The 17,364-nt window shown below is 37.4% G+C and overlaps 1 protein-coding gene across 1 annotated transcript in view; it reads left to right on the top strand.

Moving 5' to 3' along the window:
* Positions 1-12,046: 12,046 nt before the first annotated feature.
* The window catches only part of clmpa (CXADR like membrane protein a), a 71,559-nt gene continuing 66,241 nt past the window's right edge, over positions 12,047-17,364 (top strand). The window contains exon 1 of the mRNA XM_084399933.1: positions 12,047-12,342. Within this exon, the coding sequence (XP_084256059.1) occupies positions 12,312-12,342 (31 nt within the window). The 5' untranslated portion in view covers positions 12,047-12,311. The remainder of the gene's footprint in view (positions 12,343-17,364) is intronic.

Raw genomic sequence — 17,364 nt, 5'->3', positions numbered from 1 at the left:
ATTGTTCAAAAGTTTTAATGATTTTTTAAAATGATTTCTTTAAAGGGGTGGTATAATGCCCTTTTCACAAGATGTAAAATAAGTATTTGATGTCCCCAGAGTGTGTATGTGAAGTTTTAGCAAAATACCCCACAGATATTTTTATATAGCGTGTTAAAATTGTCAATTTTTGAGGTGAGCAAAAACGCACCGTTTTGTGTCTGTTCCTTTAAATGCAAATGAGCTGCTGCTCCCGTCACAGAGGGCGGAGCTTAAACAGCTCGTGTCCTTGACCTCACACCGACATGCACTGAAAATTTCAAAAAGTTTAGCCTTTTATGTTCAAACCGGAGTCAGACAATGATGGAGAGACTCAAGAAGAGGTGACAACATGTAGAATGCAACAGGACGTTTCTGAATGGTTAGTTGATGAATTTATGTAGTTTATGTGTAGTTATCTTCTAGTCATTAATTAGCATATTCTGTCTTGATAATCTATAAATCGTGTTCCGGGGGCGGGGTTTATGTAAATTTTAGGGTTGGTGATGTCACTAACCTGGGAGGAATGTCGTGTAGTCCCAACCAGCCGTTTGTTGTAGTCCTTAAAAAGCGATTTCTTTAAAAGCAAATATCTCCCTTTGCTTTGAACTTTGAGCGTTGTAATTTTGCAGATGTTGTTTATGCTCAAACAGCAACATTACACACTAACTAAAGTTAAAAAAGTGAAATCATAATCAATCACCCCTTTAAGTTTTTGTCTGATATCCTGACCAAGACTGCATGTATTTGATCGAAAATACAGTAAACACTCATTTAGCTTCATTTTGTTGTATCTAAGTTTGTTGTGCTCAAGTGTGCTGTACTTCAAGTTTTTCCTATTTTGGTGAGATTTTTTTGTTATTTAAATCATGACAATTCTCTAAATAGTTTTGGCATGTTATTGAATATGGCAGTGTTAATGTATTTGTTCTTGGTGTACTAGATCTGCCACGCTGCTACGTATGGGCTTGCTACTGATAATATTTTAAATTTGAATTCTGAATGTGAGCATGTAAGATATGCTGCTGCTGCATAAATAGACATACATAAATCCCATAGCTGATCTAGGCAGGTGGAGGTGGAGGGTTTCAGGGGAATTCTGATTGCACGCTGTAGGACTAGCTTACAGCAAACACTGAACCAGACTATATAAATGTTGAGCAAGCAAGATCAGCAGAGCCAATCAGCTTGTGCCATGCGGTAATGATGTGATTGCCTGCAGATTGCATGTAAAGGATCTATCAGCCTCTGCCCTCTAGAATTTCATGACTGTACTAGATATTTATTTAAAAAGAGAAGAAATTCATTATTAAGACCTCAGAAGTTATAAGTAGGAACTTCCCAGCAGGACTTGAAGGTAATCTTGTACACTCTCCAAAATAGTTTCTCTTCATCTCATTGTGATTGGTTTGTGTGCTTGTGCTGGTGTTTTTGTAGCAATGCCTCACACCAGCTGTGTGTGTGTATCACACCGAATCGCTGCATTTTTGCTGACCATCTGCTTTATGGTGTGTCCTTCAGGGACAGCTCCTCTAAGTCAGAGTCAATTCAACACACCCTACTCGAGTCAATATCTACCCTCACACTCACAAAACACCTACAACGCTCTTTAAAAATGCAGGGCTCTCTGAGGTACACAGACATCCAGGATATCACACAATGTAATTGCACCTATTGATCAGGATGCTTATTGAATGATACAACACAACTGTTGTTGACTGATCCTAACATCTTTATTCTCTCTTCTGTAGGTGTTATAGATAATCACGACTGTCATAGTGCAGATAGATTACCTCAGTCTTGTGTAGTTGTCTACAGTGCAGCTGTGCAGGAAAGCGAGCTTCAAGGTGACTTCTGTTGCTGCGCTGGAGCCAGAACCACAGAATGTTTCTGAGACGGATCAGTTACAGGGTGACAAATTCAGCACTGAATCACAACTAGTCTGGACCTCTCGTTGTCATTCCCTCAGTCTCTTTTCCATTACTTAGACCACAAATCATTGCTCATGTCGTGATACTCATGTCAACCTCTACATTGTGTAATATTTATGTGATGATGCATAACTGATGCATGCTGAATCGGTAGACTACATAAGAGTTTGATAGCAATGAATAATGTTAAATTAGTCAAAGATGTTTTATTTATCAAGGGTGCATTAAATTGATCAGATGTGACTGTAAAGCCATTTATGCTGTATATTACAGAAGATTTATTTAAAAAAAAAATTATCCATCAAAGAATCCTAAAAAAAACAGTTTCACTAATTCTGCAAAAATATTAAGCAGCACAAGTGTTGACACCGACTGAGACAAGTGTGTTCAACATTGATAATGATCACAAAAAAAGCACCAAATCAGCATATTAGAATGATTTCTGAAGGATCATGTGACACTGAAGACTAGAATAACGATAATGAAAATTCAGCTTTGCATCACAGGAATAAATTACATTTTAAAATATATTCAAATAGAAAGCAGTTATTTTAAATTGTAATATTTAAAAGATTTACTGTATATTTGCAGCCTTGGTTAGTTTAAGGCCGTGTGTCCACCAATGCGTTTTTTCACGCGGTTGGCGTGTTTTTTAAGTTGTTTTCAATGGGAGCGAGGGCTCATCGTTTTTTTACAGGTCGCCGAGAGTTGAAGAATGTTCAACCAGAGCCCGTCTACGGAGAGCCTGCCCACTCCCTATTAAGTCCTATTGTACCGAATTTTGGTTGTAGTTCCACCAGAGTTCCACTGGGGGCGATCGCCCATGAGTGCAGAATGAATGGGAGTCTATGGGGCTAGACGGCTAAATTTGTCTCTTTCACCCGATTGCCGTTGAGAAATCTCAGATTTGAGTGTAGGTTTTGCAAGTTCAACATGGGTTATAGGTCGAAAGTTGAATGAACGAGTACTTATGTCCTTTCGATTTCTTACAGGTTGAGTTGTTGTTGCCCATAACACGCTAGCATTCTGCTAATGAACGCTGATTGGTCAGTGAAGGACTGATTACGGCCAGAGATACCGCTTGGTGGCATCGTGGCATCCGAAGTGGGACCATAAACAAACAAAACAAAAACTCGTCTAGCACGTGTATTTACCTGTGTCAGCTGTGTTGTCGATGCCTCGAGAGAAAACAAAGTGCAGAGCGCGAAAGCACCAAAGTGACTGAAGGATTGCCGTAAAGCAGTATCTCTAGTCGTACGATGTGTATGACGTCATTGACACTTTAAAAGACTTTTTAAAGCAAATAAGTGACTCTAAGAAATCTAACACCCCGCAATGTGTAATTTCTTTGCATCTCCTTTCGAATACAATATTCAAATTACTAGACAAAAAATTATATCCTGAGAAAAGTGGATTTTGATGGGTATACTGCCATAGACCTCCATTCATTCTGCACTCGTCCTGTGAGCGCCCTCATATGGAACAAGAGTGGAACTGCAACCAGTTCAGAAGCCGAAAGTGTACTGAGAGTGAAACTTCTCGCCTTATTAGACATTCTCTGGTTCAACTTTGGGTAAAACGCTGCGCTCATCACTGTCACTTTTTACCCAACCGACCAATCACAGTGGAGGAGGGGCGGGACTAATACCACACCGACCAACCGCGTCCGCCACATGATTCTGCTTGTACAACGTCAACAGATGACAACAACAAGCATAATAACGGAACAAAATCATTTAAAACAAGAGCCAGAGAAAATACATTACATTGTATTGACATTTTAATATAGAATCAACACAGAAACAAAATATGTGTGAAATGAGATACTAGTAAGACTTTCGCGGATATTCCGTATCATAACAAGCAAGTGTCTCAACCGAAAAAAAAAAAAAAAAAAACGCAACGCTGGCAAAACGCTCTCAAGCGCCCACAGCTAGGCGTTTTCAGCAGAGCGCCTAGCGTTTTCAGCTGGCTAAAAACGCTTTGGTGGACACACGGCCTAAGGTTTTATACAACAACAGTGTTCTAAAAAGGTTTTTAGTGAGTTTTTTTTCATGCACAGATGTCAACGTTCACATGGATCTGCAAAAATGACTAAAAGCGATGTATGCTGCCAGGCCAGTAGTTGGCGATGTCGCTTTGTAAAGAAACACTACTCGGCTTTAGAATAAATAGTTAATATGCATGTGCATGACGATAATGGTATCATGTTCGAAAACTTGCACTTTAAAACGTTTGAAAAGTTTGCATTCTCAGGCCCTCAACTCCGTTGTGGTGTAAATTAATTGCCAAAACGTTGTGTAAACTATGATACTTCCTTCAAAACATAAAAAATTACTTGAGAGAGAGAGAGAGAGAGAGAGAGAGAGAGAGAGAGAGAGAGAGAGAGAGAGAGAGAGAGAGAGAGAGAGAGAGAGAGAGAGAGCTATTCAAGCACAAATGCATCATCTAACAAATTAAAGTCAAAACTAGATTGAACTTATTCACTTTGTTACATTGTTCGCTTCAAGTATGAACATGATGTTCATGGACATTTCTGCACATGTCAGATCAGTGGCATCCATTAGTATCCTCAGTGGTTCTTGGAAAAATCAATTGTGTTCACTCAGAGCAGGAAGAGTAATAGCATGTCTTTGGTCTGTCTGTCAGTGTTGTTAGAGTCAGTATGCTGTTACTGTTGTGTGTCCTGGTCAAAGCAGAGCTGTAATCTTGGATCTCATTTGTGTGGAAGGGCCGCTAGTATCAGGGTGATGTGAGAGCTGGAACTAGTACTGAATCTAACAGAATTTTTATTTGGAGTGAATTGTGTCCGGCAGCCGTGCGCCTCATGGGGAGGGGGTAAAAAGTTCATGCTGAAACTTAAACCGTTAATTCTTCCCCAAACTGAATTTAATGGTGAACTAGAGACAGGAATCGTTTAAGAGTGTTCAGGGTTCTTTTAAATGTGGTCAGTTTTTTAAATATGGTCTTTAAATCTCTTGAATTTTTCTGTTGTTATATTATATTATATATTATATTATATTATTAGTAGGCTACAGTACAAGAATTTTCTGTTCGAATTTTGATTGTGCCGGAACTGGAATTTTTCCCAGTTTTCCTCAGACTCTTCTGCAATCCAGGGGTCCCACGCGTGGCTTCACAGGAGATTCAGAGCTATTTTTGCAGGAAATTTGGGTCAGCAGTTTATTGTCCTCTTTAACCAGCGTCTTACATCCACTGAAATGTACAACAGAAGTTCTTTGAACAGCACAAGAGGTCAGGAAATAATTGGATTTTTTTTTTGTACAGTCGAACAGCAGACATTTTCTCTCCTGATGGACTGATGTTAACATGCCAAAGAAATATTCACTTCTTTTATTTTGTGCACATTCATAAAGGCAGGAGTTAATAGATGATTTAAAGTTATTTCATACTACTAGAATAAAATACACTGGCTAATGATTTAGTTTGATTGATCACCGAATGCTGTTTTATAAGAGAAATGACGTAGAATTGCACGATTGACAATTATATGATTAAGTTTACGGCGCTTCTCATTCATTGCTATGGTGTCCGCAAACAGTGATTGACTGTTGCACAACTCTTAACAAAATTCATTGACGTCAAAGCTGTAATGTATGGAAGCTTGTTTCCGCCACAAAATAAAAAAAATTAAATGATAATTGCGACTTTAATTGCGCAATTAATTTTAATTGCGACTTCCCGGGGGGAAGACGGACTTTTTTTTTTTTTTTTTCAGAATAGTTTCTCTCACAATTCTGACTTTATAACACGCAATTGCGACTTTATATCATGCAATTCTGACTCTATATCTCCCAATTGCGTATTATAAAGTCAGAATTGCGTGATATAAAGTCGCAATTGCGAGAAAAAAGGTAAGAATTCTGACTTTATAAGACGCAATTGCGACTTTATTTCACGCAATTCTGACTTTATATCTCGCAATTCTGACTTTATAATACGCAATTCTGACTTTATTTCACGCAATTCTGACTTTATATCTCAAAATTCTGAGAAATAAAGTCAGAATTGCGATTGTGAGATAAAAAGTCGCAATTATCTCTTAAAATGTTTTATTCTGTGGCGGAAACAAGCTTCCATAGTATGGTGATGTGGAAGAAGTACTTGCCAACTCTTTTATGAGTACTGTGAATTCGGACATACTTCTTTTGTCACATACTGTTTTTCACCTACTATATAGTAGGAAAGTATGCAATTTTCGGATGCAGCTCATTTCTGAGCAGTCTCGCGAGTCAACACAACTCAAATGTGCGCACGTTCACGAGAACACCAAGACGCATGCGTGTTGTATTGACACGAGAGCAGACGTTGTTATGTGAACGTTGGATGTTAATATTTTTTATGGGGGTAAAATTATGTTTTTTTGTTCAAACACTCATGTCACTTCAAGTTAAACCACTGCAGTCACATGGATTACTTTAATGATGTCTTTTCTACCTTTTTGGGGCTTGAAAGTGGTAGTTGTGTAGCTGTCAATGGAGGGACAGAAAGCATTTCATTAAAAAGATCTGGATAAAAGGATTATTTAGAAACCTAAATAATGTCTAATATTTTATATGAACTTTTTCATATTTCATAGATAGAAATAGTGATATATATTTACTTTCTTCACCTTCATGTGTAATGTCTCCCCAACAATGTATGGTCTCAGAGAGAGGAAGATGTCCTCTATGCAGGACAAATTGAAGTGCTGGGTCTAAAATTGATTGTTGTTCTAAGATTTTGAAATGAACATGTTTCATTTTACATTAGCCAAAGTTAAACATTCCAACTTTGTGTAATGTGTTCAGACTCAGAGCACACACTTCTGATTCACATTTAATGTAGCTAACTGTTTGCTTGGACTTAATTAAGGACCGGTTTGTTTGGAAAGACATGTCAGCAGCAGCCGACCAATGGGCTCATGCGAAACTAATTCTCCTTAAATATTATTCTCATATCCTTCCCAAGTACTCATCACTCATTCAGCCAAGCAGTGTGAGCAGAATATTCCCACACTGCTTTAAGAGATGTGAAATCCATGGCCATTAGGACCAGACCACTGCAGCAACATCATCTGCAAGTCTAATGATGTTGGCAGTTCATGCCGTTGCAGTATTTAATGAATTTAAATAACCCAATTTAAACAATGACATGTGTGCACTGGGAGATTGATGTGCCTGCCAGTTAAGACAGGTTTGTCTGATGATGTGGGATCCCATCTCAGTGTAGTTCCCATAATGCACTGCTGGAAATGTGTGTGTGTGTGTGTGGTTTGGCTGTTACTCATCTCATAAAAACGCCATAAATGCTGAAGCTCGCACATATAATGCACACCTACTGATGAAGAAAATTGCTAAAATAATCTCTCTGGGTTAATTAGTGCAAAAGTCTGCCATTTGGAAATAATCCTGATTGATCTCTTGATTGTTTGGTTTCTAAGTTTTGCTCGTTTTTTTCATTCTACACTCGTCTAAGTTCATTCTAAGAAAGACGGGTTAATGCAATGTCTGAAAGAAGGAAGGAGTGCTTCCTTCGGAGAGAGCTATGGTAGAAATGTGTAATTCTTGAACATAATTAAATTGGTAACTTGATATACTCATACTCATCATAATTCATGTACGAAAGGGTTAAAAATGTGTACCTGTATTTTTTTCCTGTCTTTCAGATTTTAAGTATTCATTCAAATACAATCTCTAAAATGCAACTCATGCCATATTTCTTGAGGGTTAGCAAGTTTCAGTACTCTCTATCGTCATATATTGTTTATAGCTTGTGTTTGGATCGTTTTATGCTTAGTTTCTTTCCATTCTATTGTGTTTGGGCTTCCCTTCTTTCTAAATGAAATGATTGACTTTCTTTATACGCTTATGTTGAGCGTCTGTTTCCACTCAGTTTGATGAGCTGAGGTTTGGCACAAACAGTACATTTTTCTGATTTACTGCACCGTCAGGTACAGAAAAAAACTTCAGATATCCCTGAAAGCAATCACTTTAATTAAAGCTCGGACCACAACAGTGTATGCATGTGTACAATAATGTACTGATATGTTTAGAATGGAGTTCTGTTCACTCTCTGATATTGTTTCTTGTCTTGCACATGGAAAACTGACTGAAATGTATCTGTTTCTGTTTTTTTGTTAGGCCTCTCTGGACAGCAAAGAAGTTCACTAGGTTTATTGGAGAAGGACACTAATGTTTCTTGCTCTTCCTCTAAGGCCTTGAAAATGGCCTTTGAGAAAATAGGCCTCATCTTTGAAGGGAATTGAATTGCAGGGCCTTGGATTTTTTGGGCTTTCCTTTCATTTACTTGGTGTTTCTGGGGATATTAGGGTTGCAGTGTCCCCAAGCAGACTTCTAAGAATCATTCCGTTTCAGAAGTGGTCCATAAAAGGTTTGATTCACTCTGATCGTCCGTGAAGCCACTTCATGGCTGTGTCCTGATTGTGCTTTCAGATTGAATTAAGAGAAAATACTATCAGAGCTCGAGACTGCGGTGTGGACTTCCAGTTTTTCATCACCACGGATTCTAGCAAGACCACATGCCAGAAAGATTGAGTACATGGGAAAATCTGCGGAAAAAGAATCATATTCCCACTTTCAAGTTGGGATATCTTTCAAATTCCTCCAATGTCGTACCGAAGAAGGATCTTGATTAATCCCTGCTATGCTCTCAGGGAAGGTTATTAATTGAGCCGTTTGATGAATGAACACTTGCCTCTGAATTATGGGTATTCTGCAGCAGTAGAGCTCGCAGATTTACGACGCTCTCCCTGGCGATGAGGGGTTTTAACTTCTCAGTCTGAAAGACTAAAACCAAAAGAGGTTTGGGTAGAGAGTTGTTGCCTATCCTCCCTTTAATGTGTCTGTCAGAAGACCGCTGGGTAACAATTCACAAAGAAAGCTAATTTGCATCTCAATCTGCAGATGAAGTCTCATTGGCCGTTCAACGCAGCATCACCATTTTGCTTCTGACATTTTTTGAGTCTTGGAAATGAATGAATGAATGGATTAATGGATTGTTTTAAAGTTTTAAGGCCTTTATGAATAATGCAATGACCTCGGTATGTTCTAAAGAAGCTTCAGATTTCTTGTAGGGACGCGTGGACGTTTTGTTTTTAGACATTTCCTTTCTGTCTGACCTAAATTTAGTTGCTAAACTTGAGTGCCTTGTAACTGAGGCTGTGATGAATTAATAATCATGGCAAAGAACTTTGTCCTCAATCTTTAGAACTCAAAATAGCCGATTGATAGCGGAATAAAATACATTGTACTTTTTGTGGTTGGCTACACCGCAAGTAACCAAACAAGCCTTGAAGCTCTCGGGCTTGTTTTTCAAGCCATCGGATGCTTTCAGATACGGCATCCGCCTGTGCCAAAATATGAAAATTCTATAAAATCGGCATCTGCTGCAAACTGTAATCAGGTCATGGCAATAAGTCCTGTCCTCCTTCACTGCTCCTTTTCAGGAGACCTTCATGAATAATCAGAGAAAAAACAGGCCACTGTTGGTCTTTGAAGTTTTCCATGCTACTAAAAATAATCCCATAATGCATTATAATGAAAAACCATTTGTTGGTTCCATCACTGCAGATGTAGTCAGAAAGCTTCAGCGGTAAACACAAAACAAAATCCAACCCGCCTTGCAGAGAAACTGAGGACATGTGCACTTGAAAGGGAAAGAGGTTATTTGCAGTTTGATTGACATGTAGGGTCAGGGTTAGCCATCAGATGATCACATATGAGTGATATATATATATATTATTAAACGTATAAAGTTATGTAAAACAACTGATTTTAAGGCATGCCATGTTTTTTTCTAACTTTTACATTTTTGTTGTTTCAATCTTATAACATGCTGTTGAATGGATAATATTCCATTGTGACATCTTATTTATTGTAATGTAACAAGTAATCACCTGTAATCCACCTTTCTCAACTTTTTACTGACAGATGAATGTCCTTAATGAATAAAATTTAAATTCTGTTGTTCGATCATTATTCCAAACTTGTACGTTGCTATTTTTTCATGGAATATTCTAAATTTCATTCAAATAATATATTTTTCTCAACAAAGACAATTAATCATGACCAGTGTAAGAGAAATAATATTTTTTTATGTGTATTAAATCAATGTCACTGCTTATACATGATCAATTTAGTTAATCTTACATGAGTTACATAGGTTTCCTTGCATAACTTTTAAGTCAAGAAAAGATGTTTTTGACATATACATACTGTATGTGTGAGTAAATCAATAATTTTTGTATGTACTAAAACAGACACTCTACCTTTATTGTTACTCAATATATGATGCTTTTGACGTTTCATGTCTTATTTTTGTGGTTTTCACAGTTATGTTATCCTACCTTGGGTCTTGTATTGTTCGTGTAACCACTGTTTGGTGAGTGTTAGTTTGTCAAGTCATGTCAAGTTATGCTTAGTCAAGTCTTTGTTTATTTTGTACACATTTATGTTCAATACTGCACTTGGGTTCATGAAGCTCACCTCCAGTGGAATCATTACAAATGTAAGGGGACGAACTGAAGGTTTTTAAGCAGGTCGCTGCCCAACGGAGGTTATGGCATGTGTAAGGGTAAGATTTTGACTCTTAAGTATGGAGATGTTTTAAGTTGAGGCACTCAAATGCAAGGCCTCAGATAACTACCAAGCACAGGCCCCTTCCTTCCATCACAGTCTTGGTAGAAGACAGATATATTGCCCCTTTTATCTCTTTTTTGACTCTCTCTAGTGTTTCAAGTTTTAATCTGCTGCGAGAAACACTTGTGAATTATGCTTCTTTATGTAGTCAAGGTCAGTAAGCCTGGGAAGAGTCTAGGGAGTCAGATAAAATGTTTCCTATTAAAAAATATTTATGCATGTCAGGTAGACATAATGGAATGTTGAGGAAGACCAATGTGGATGAAGATGAACCGGAAAGTGTACATATGAAGAGTTCAGATGCAAAAGCCTCTAAGTGCCAGAATGTTCTGGAATGATCATTTTTATCAAGCTTGTATATTTAAGTTCAGTAAATTCACTTAAATGGCAATGAAAATTACCTATTAATTGTCATTTAAGTGAAATTACTGAACTTAAATATACGAGATTGATACATATGATCATTCTAGAAGAAAATTTCAGATGGCACTTAGAGGCTTTTGCATCTGAACTCTTCATATGTGACAAAAGGAAGAAGGAAGCCTTGTGATAATCTGTTCATTTGCTTATCGATCCATTCAGACCCTTACATCTTGTAAACTGGGAATTTTTTGAGAGCTCTGACTTTTACCACGTGGCTGCTGTACCACCTGACTACTGCAGATTCATATTGATGTTGATAATGTTGCCATAGAAACGCATTCTGAAGGTGCATTCACACCATGTTGTAATTACGAGATTTCAACTTGTAAAAAGCGGTCACATTCTCGTAGAGCTCATAATTACAGCTTGTAAGCTGGGAATTTTCTGAGAGCTCCTACCTGTACCTCGTGACCGCTGTACCACCTGACCCCTACAGATCTGTAGAAGGTCACATGTTGTCATCTTTTACGACACGTGAACACAGCAATGTCAAACAAGATTATCAGGCAATTTTTTACTTTGTTCGTCACACAAAACTATAATTTGGCTTTAGATGTAGAATATTTAGTAGTTTTGGGCAGATATGGTTGCTGTCCTATATGCAAAGAAGGTTCTTCATTATCTTTTGTTTTCCACAAAAAAAAAAAAAAAAAAGATCTGTGGTTCAGATGTCAACTGTTCACTTCCGATTCTATTCCATTTGATCCTGGTATAAATTTTACTAGGCACATTTTATTGTTTACTTGTTATATGTAATGGATTAGTCAGAATAACTATTAATAGATTTAAAAGGAGTTAAATATGAAAGGGGCTTGCCATAACCAGGTGTTTGTTAAAGTTGGGTTATAATAACGTATGCAAATCATTTCATTGCAGCAGTAGAAATACTCTTATCCAGTCGCCACTATCTGCATGTGTCCCATAAGGAAATCTGCAAAGGAAAGTGTTCTCCTTTAACTGCAGAGGTCTCCACATCCCCTCACACACCTTTACCAGCCTGTGGTTCCTTCCTACAGAGAGCAAGAGGCGGAGGAGAGGAAAGAGATCGTAGATACGCATCCTAGTTGAAGTCAATGAGAACTTCTCTTCGGAGAAAACGGGCGCTTGTGAAGGAGCTTCAGGACGTCTGGAGATCTCAGAGATGCTTTTGATGGTCTCAGCCGGTGATATCGCTCCGCTCATGTTCAGAACAAAATTGAGAGACCATTTCAATGACTCAATGTGCTCGTTTTGAGGAGCAAAGGAGACGTTTCTGTAGGATTTTCAGTCCGGAGACGTGATGTCAGCCAGCGCTCGCGCCCTGCTCTTTGGTAAGTTTCCTCCTCGTGCTTGTGAGAGTGATGTTTCTACGGCACGTGTCAAATGTGATCAGTTGGAGGGATTTAGTAGATTGGTAGACTTTGTAGTAGTTTACTTGGTTGGTGATGTCAGTAGTTTCTACTAATGTTACTTTTACACGATAATTGACACACACAAAAAGCGATCAGATTATGGCAAGCTGTTTTAACATTTTCTTTAAGTACTACTAGTATTTATTTATTATGTTAGCCTACAACTATTTTGAGTAGGCTAACTATTTTACTAGACATTCACTATTGGAATTTTTTTTGTTTTTTTTTGTTTTGTTTTTTTGTCTAGTAACAAATGTACAATTTTTGCAATGAATGTGATCTGGGGTTCAGATGGAGATTCACTTCCGATTCTATTCCATTTGTTGCTGGTATAAATTGTACTTGGCACATTTTATTGTTTACTTGTTATATGTAATGGATTGGTCAGAATAACAACTTTATAGTTCAATCTTATCAGTAGTTTTAAAAGGAATTAAATATGAAAGGGGCTTGCCATAACCTGGTATACTTCAACCTTCCTTGTGTGCTGTATTATTCAGCATCCGGATATATTATGCATTAATTTATTAATGCCTTCCTGTCCATTAATTAAGTTATGATTTCACATGTTGTCCACAAGTGATGCATGTTTCACAGCCTTTTTACAAACTCTCTGCGTTGCAGTTTTTTAAATGATACAGTACTGAAAAAGAAAGTTGAAAGCAAATTACTTTTTTCTTTATTTCTCCATGTTTCTGTTATTGAGAATGCAGATATTTAGTGTTTAAGTCTGACATGTAGGGTGAAGTCAGGTAAAAAGGGTCACTTTTTGGTCTGAAGCAGCTTTAAAATGCCTTTAAAACACATTTTTGTGTGAAGTCGGGTCCCTTCTATCATTTTATGTTAAAAAATGTAATAAAAAAACAACAACTGTTTAAACCCAAGAGCTATTTAAATGTCAGAAGTCTCACTCAGTATTAACATCATTATGTTCAGTTATAGTAAAATGGGTAAAATGTTGCAAAACCATCATTGTTAAAAAAGAAATGAATGCTATGTAATGTGAAAAGTTGCTATTATCAGTTTAGGTTATTCATCTTATATTTCCTCTTCAATACTGCACACTGTAACAAACTCAGACCAATCAAACAAGTACATGCATGTCAAGTATTATTGTCTAACTGGCATATTTTACCTGATGGCCAATTTTACCAACATCATCCTACATATTACTAGATTTGCATGTCCTTAAGAAAATGTCAGTTCTCAGTTGCAAGTCAGCAAAACAAATAGTAGTAAAGTTTTAGGCTTTGGTTCTGTGTAAATTAAATATTGCATCAGCCCTAAACTTTGCTGCTGTTGTGACGTTCAGGTCGAGTCTAATTTCCATTTGGCTGCTGGAGAATCAATACATGAGTTTTAAGTTGTGTGTAAGCCATTTTACTTGTAACGCGATATATTTCAGAGTGGATCTGGATATTCAATGAGGAAAAATGTGGACGAGACTTGATTTTATCCATTGGGAATTGATATGAAAAGAGGTCTCTGTATGACGGGTGGTTGTATGAAATTGATTGAAAAAATAAGAGGGCTTGATGACGTCAGACGAAAAGGACGTTTAGTTATTGTGTTTTGAAGAAAAACTGCAGTAACAAGCACTTTTTTCATTTAGAATAACTTGCACCGGTGAACCATTCACAATAAGACTACAGGCAATACTAATTTAATGTTGACTTAAAGGGATAGTTCAACCGAAAATGACAATTCTGTCATCATTTACTTACCCTCATGTTGTTCCAAACCTATATGAGTTTCTTTCCTCTGTTGAACACAAAAGAAGATATTGTAAAGAATGATGGTAACCGGACAGTTGATTGGACCCCATTGACTTACATTGCATTTATTTTCCTATGGACGTCAATGGGTGCTGTCAACTGTCTGGTTACCAACATTCTTTAAAATATCTTCTTTTGTGATGACAGAATTTTCATTTTTGGGTGAACTATCCCTTTAAGTTATGTAGCACTGCATGCTCTGTAAAATACTGCAACCTGTGTGCTTTCTTTTACTGCAGTTTACTAAAGTGTTGTGACTAGACAATAAGTGGCACAGAGAGACACGAGGCGCTTGAGTCCTCAGACTCGCAAACATACAGCAGCAAACGCCATAGCAATTATCATGATGAGCGCTTTCATTAGTTGCATTAAAACAACTGTGCTAGACAAGCCATGCAAACAACACAACATATCACAACACCGTCATTCACTCCGCAGACACGCCAACACAACACAAGATCTATCTATCTATCTATCTATCTATCTATCTATCTATCTATCTATCTATCTATCTATCTATCTATCTATCTATCTATCTATCTATCTATCTATCTATCTATCTATCTATCTATCTATCTATCTATCGGCTTTTCTTCTGTAAATAATTGATCATTGTCTGACAGTAAAGAACATCTTATTCCCTATAGCAACAATTATTACTCCTGCAGTTCTAAATAGATGTTTTCTGAGCAGCACAAACTGTTTTGTTTGTTTGATTATTCTCTCTCCTGGAGCAACTAGTGTTTTATCCCTCAGAAATGTGCTCATGATGAGGTAGCAATGGCAAGGTGCTGCCAAAGCAAAATGTGTTACTTTTCAGATTATATTTGAAGGGCTGGATAGATTCATTGAGACTTTTCTCATTAAATGCTGTGCTATTTGACATTTAGTTTTAAGATTTGTGCAACAAAATGTTAGATATATAAAAATAAGGGACGCACAATGTATATATATATATATACAGTCCTATGCATAAGTTTAGACACCCATGCTAAAGTTGACTAAAAAGAGGAATAAAAAATCATCTTTTGGAAATTGAACTTAATGCCTTAATTAAAAAAATTAGGAAAAATCCAACCTTTAAGGACACCAATTTTCTTTGTGAATGAATAATGTATCGTAAATAAATAAATGTTCTTCCTTAAAATACAGGGTGCATAAGTTTGGACACCCCTATGTTAAATTCCCATAGAGGCAGGCAGATTTGTATTTTTAAAGGCCAGTTACTTCATGGATCCAGGATACTATGCATCCTGATAAAGTTCCCTTGGCCTTTGGAATTAAAATAGCCCCACATCATCACATAGCATTCACCATACCTAGAGATTGGCATGGTTTTATTTCAGTTAGCCTAATAGCTAGTTTGATTTGCATTGAGAGATGATCTTATGGAAAGTACCCCATGCCAATCTCTAGGTATGGTGAAGGCTATGTGATGATGTGGGGCTATTTTAATTCCAAAGGCCAAGGGAACTTTATCAGGATGCATAGTATCCTAAAAAAAATAAAAAAAATAAAAATAAAAATCTGCCTGCCTCTATGGGAATTTAACATAGGGGCGTCCAAACTTATGCACCCTGTATTTTAAGGAAGAACATTTATTTATTTACGATACATTATTCATTCACAAAGAAAATTGGTGTCCTTAAAGGTTGGATTTTTCCTAATTTTTTTAATTAAGGCATTAAAGGCCATCTTTCAATTTAATTTTATAACTTAATTTATACAGAATCTTGTATGAAAATGTCAATTCAAAAAGACATACATAAGAATACATATGTTTTACAAGACCCACGGGCAGAAATTAAGAAAAAAGTGTACCTATTCTAAGCTAGGCTTCAAAAAACCGCCCTTTTCCAGAGAACGCGTCATATGACGTAACGACAGGCAAACAAAGGCGGGGGCGCTGCTGCCCTGGACCTGGTTCTCAGTGTGGGTTTACCCTTACCTTGTAAGAAACGACATGTAGACTACCTACTTACTTCCTAAAGCTTATGAACATATGCACTGTAAAAAGACGAAACTTGAAAGACGACGAAAACTATCCGGTTTTTAAAGTGCCATGTTTTGCGCATTTTTTAGTCTATGATTAGACCATTTGCTTTTTATTTTATTACTTGCCATCTCATCCAGTAGCGGCCGCTCCAAACCTATTGTAGCGTAGGCCCATGACCAAATCAAGCGAATAATAGCCCGCTTGTTTTGAAAATGGAAGATAACGACAAAAACTAGAGAGACCGCGCTGTAATTCCTGCCTATTACACACACACACACACACACGACCCACAGAAAAGACGCGTGTCATTATCGAGTTCTCTTTTGGGCTTGAACAAACCACAACACACAAATTATGCCAAATGTCCGTTTTGTCGAGTGTCCTCATAAGGGCAGTCTTAAATTATTTAAATAAAGTCTTAAATGACCGTAGAGATGTGAGAAAATGCGACGCGCGTCAGATCGCGTCTCTGTCCGCAGCGGCTGGTCTTAAAGTGTCATTAATGTTAATCAAATAACAAAGGTAAGAGAGTACATTACTCACTCAGACCCGGCGCCAGGAGGATTATTATACCGGTAGCCTAATCATGAATGCACTCCGCTATCTTTTAACACATCTCCGGCGAACGGCTTTTTCACGCAAAAGAAAAACTCCCCATGAAGCGCGTTTCCTGATGGATCGAGGTTGTTCGTTAACTTCATTTTACATTTTACTCGTAGATATTCGAATACATTTCTTGATATTCGATATCCGTTCAAATTTGATTTTTCTCAAAAGTGACAGCACTAATCTGCATGCCTTACACCCAGTATCCCTCCACGTGACAATAAAATATCCTTGTACCAATGATTATATTTACATGAACAGCATATTCCTATCTACATGGATGCTTGAAAAACAACAAAGTCGACAGCAATATTGCTAAATATGATTTATTAAAGATGCAATGTGATAAACATGGAGACAACGTTAGCCACAATTAGCTATAGCCTGTGGTCACTCACCAAGACACCATTCTCCTCACACCACAACTCTATCTCTCTCCTCTGTCCATTTACCCTTCCCCTTAACTCTACCTGACCCCTCTCTTGCCTAGGTGGCTCATAATTATACGGCAATGGCCCATCGTAAGAGTTTACATTAACCCCTACTGCAACCTCTTCACTGTCT

This window comes from Rutilus rutilus, assembly GCF_951802725.1.
Source record: "Rutilus rutilus genome assembly, chromosome: 25".
NCBI classification, from domain to species: Eukaryota; Metazoa; Chordata; class Actinopteri; order Cypriniformes; family Leuciscidae; genus Rutilus; species Rutilus rutilus.
Note: the sequence above shows the minus strand (reverse complement) of the source record. Positions and strands in the feature narration are given on the sequence as shown.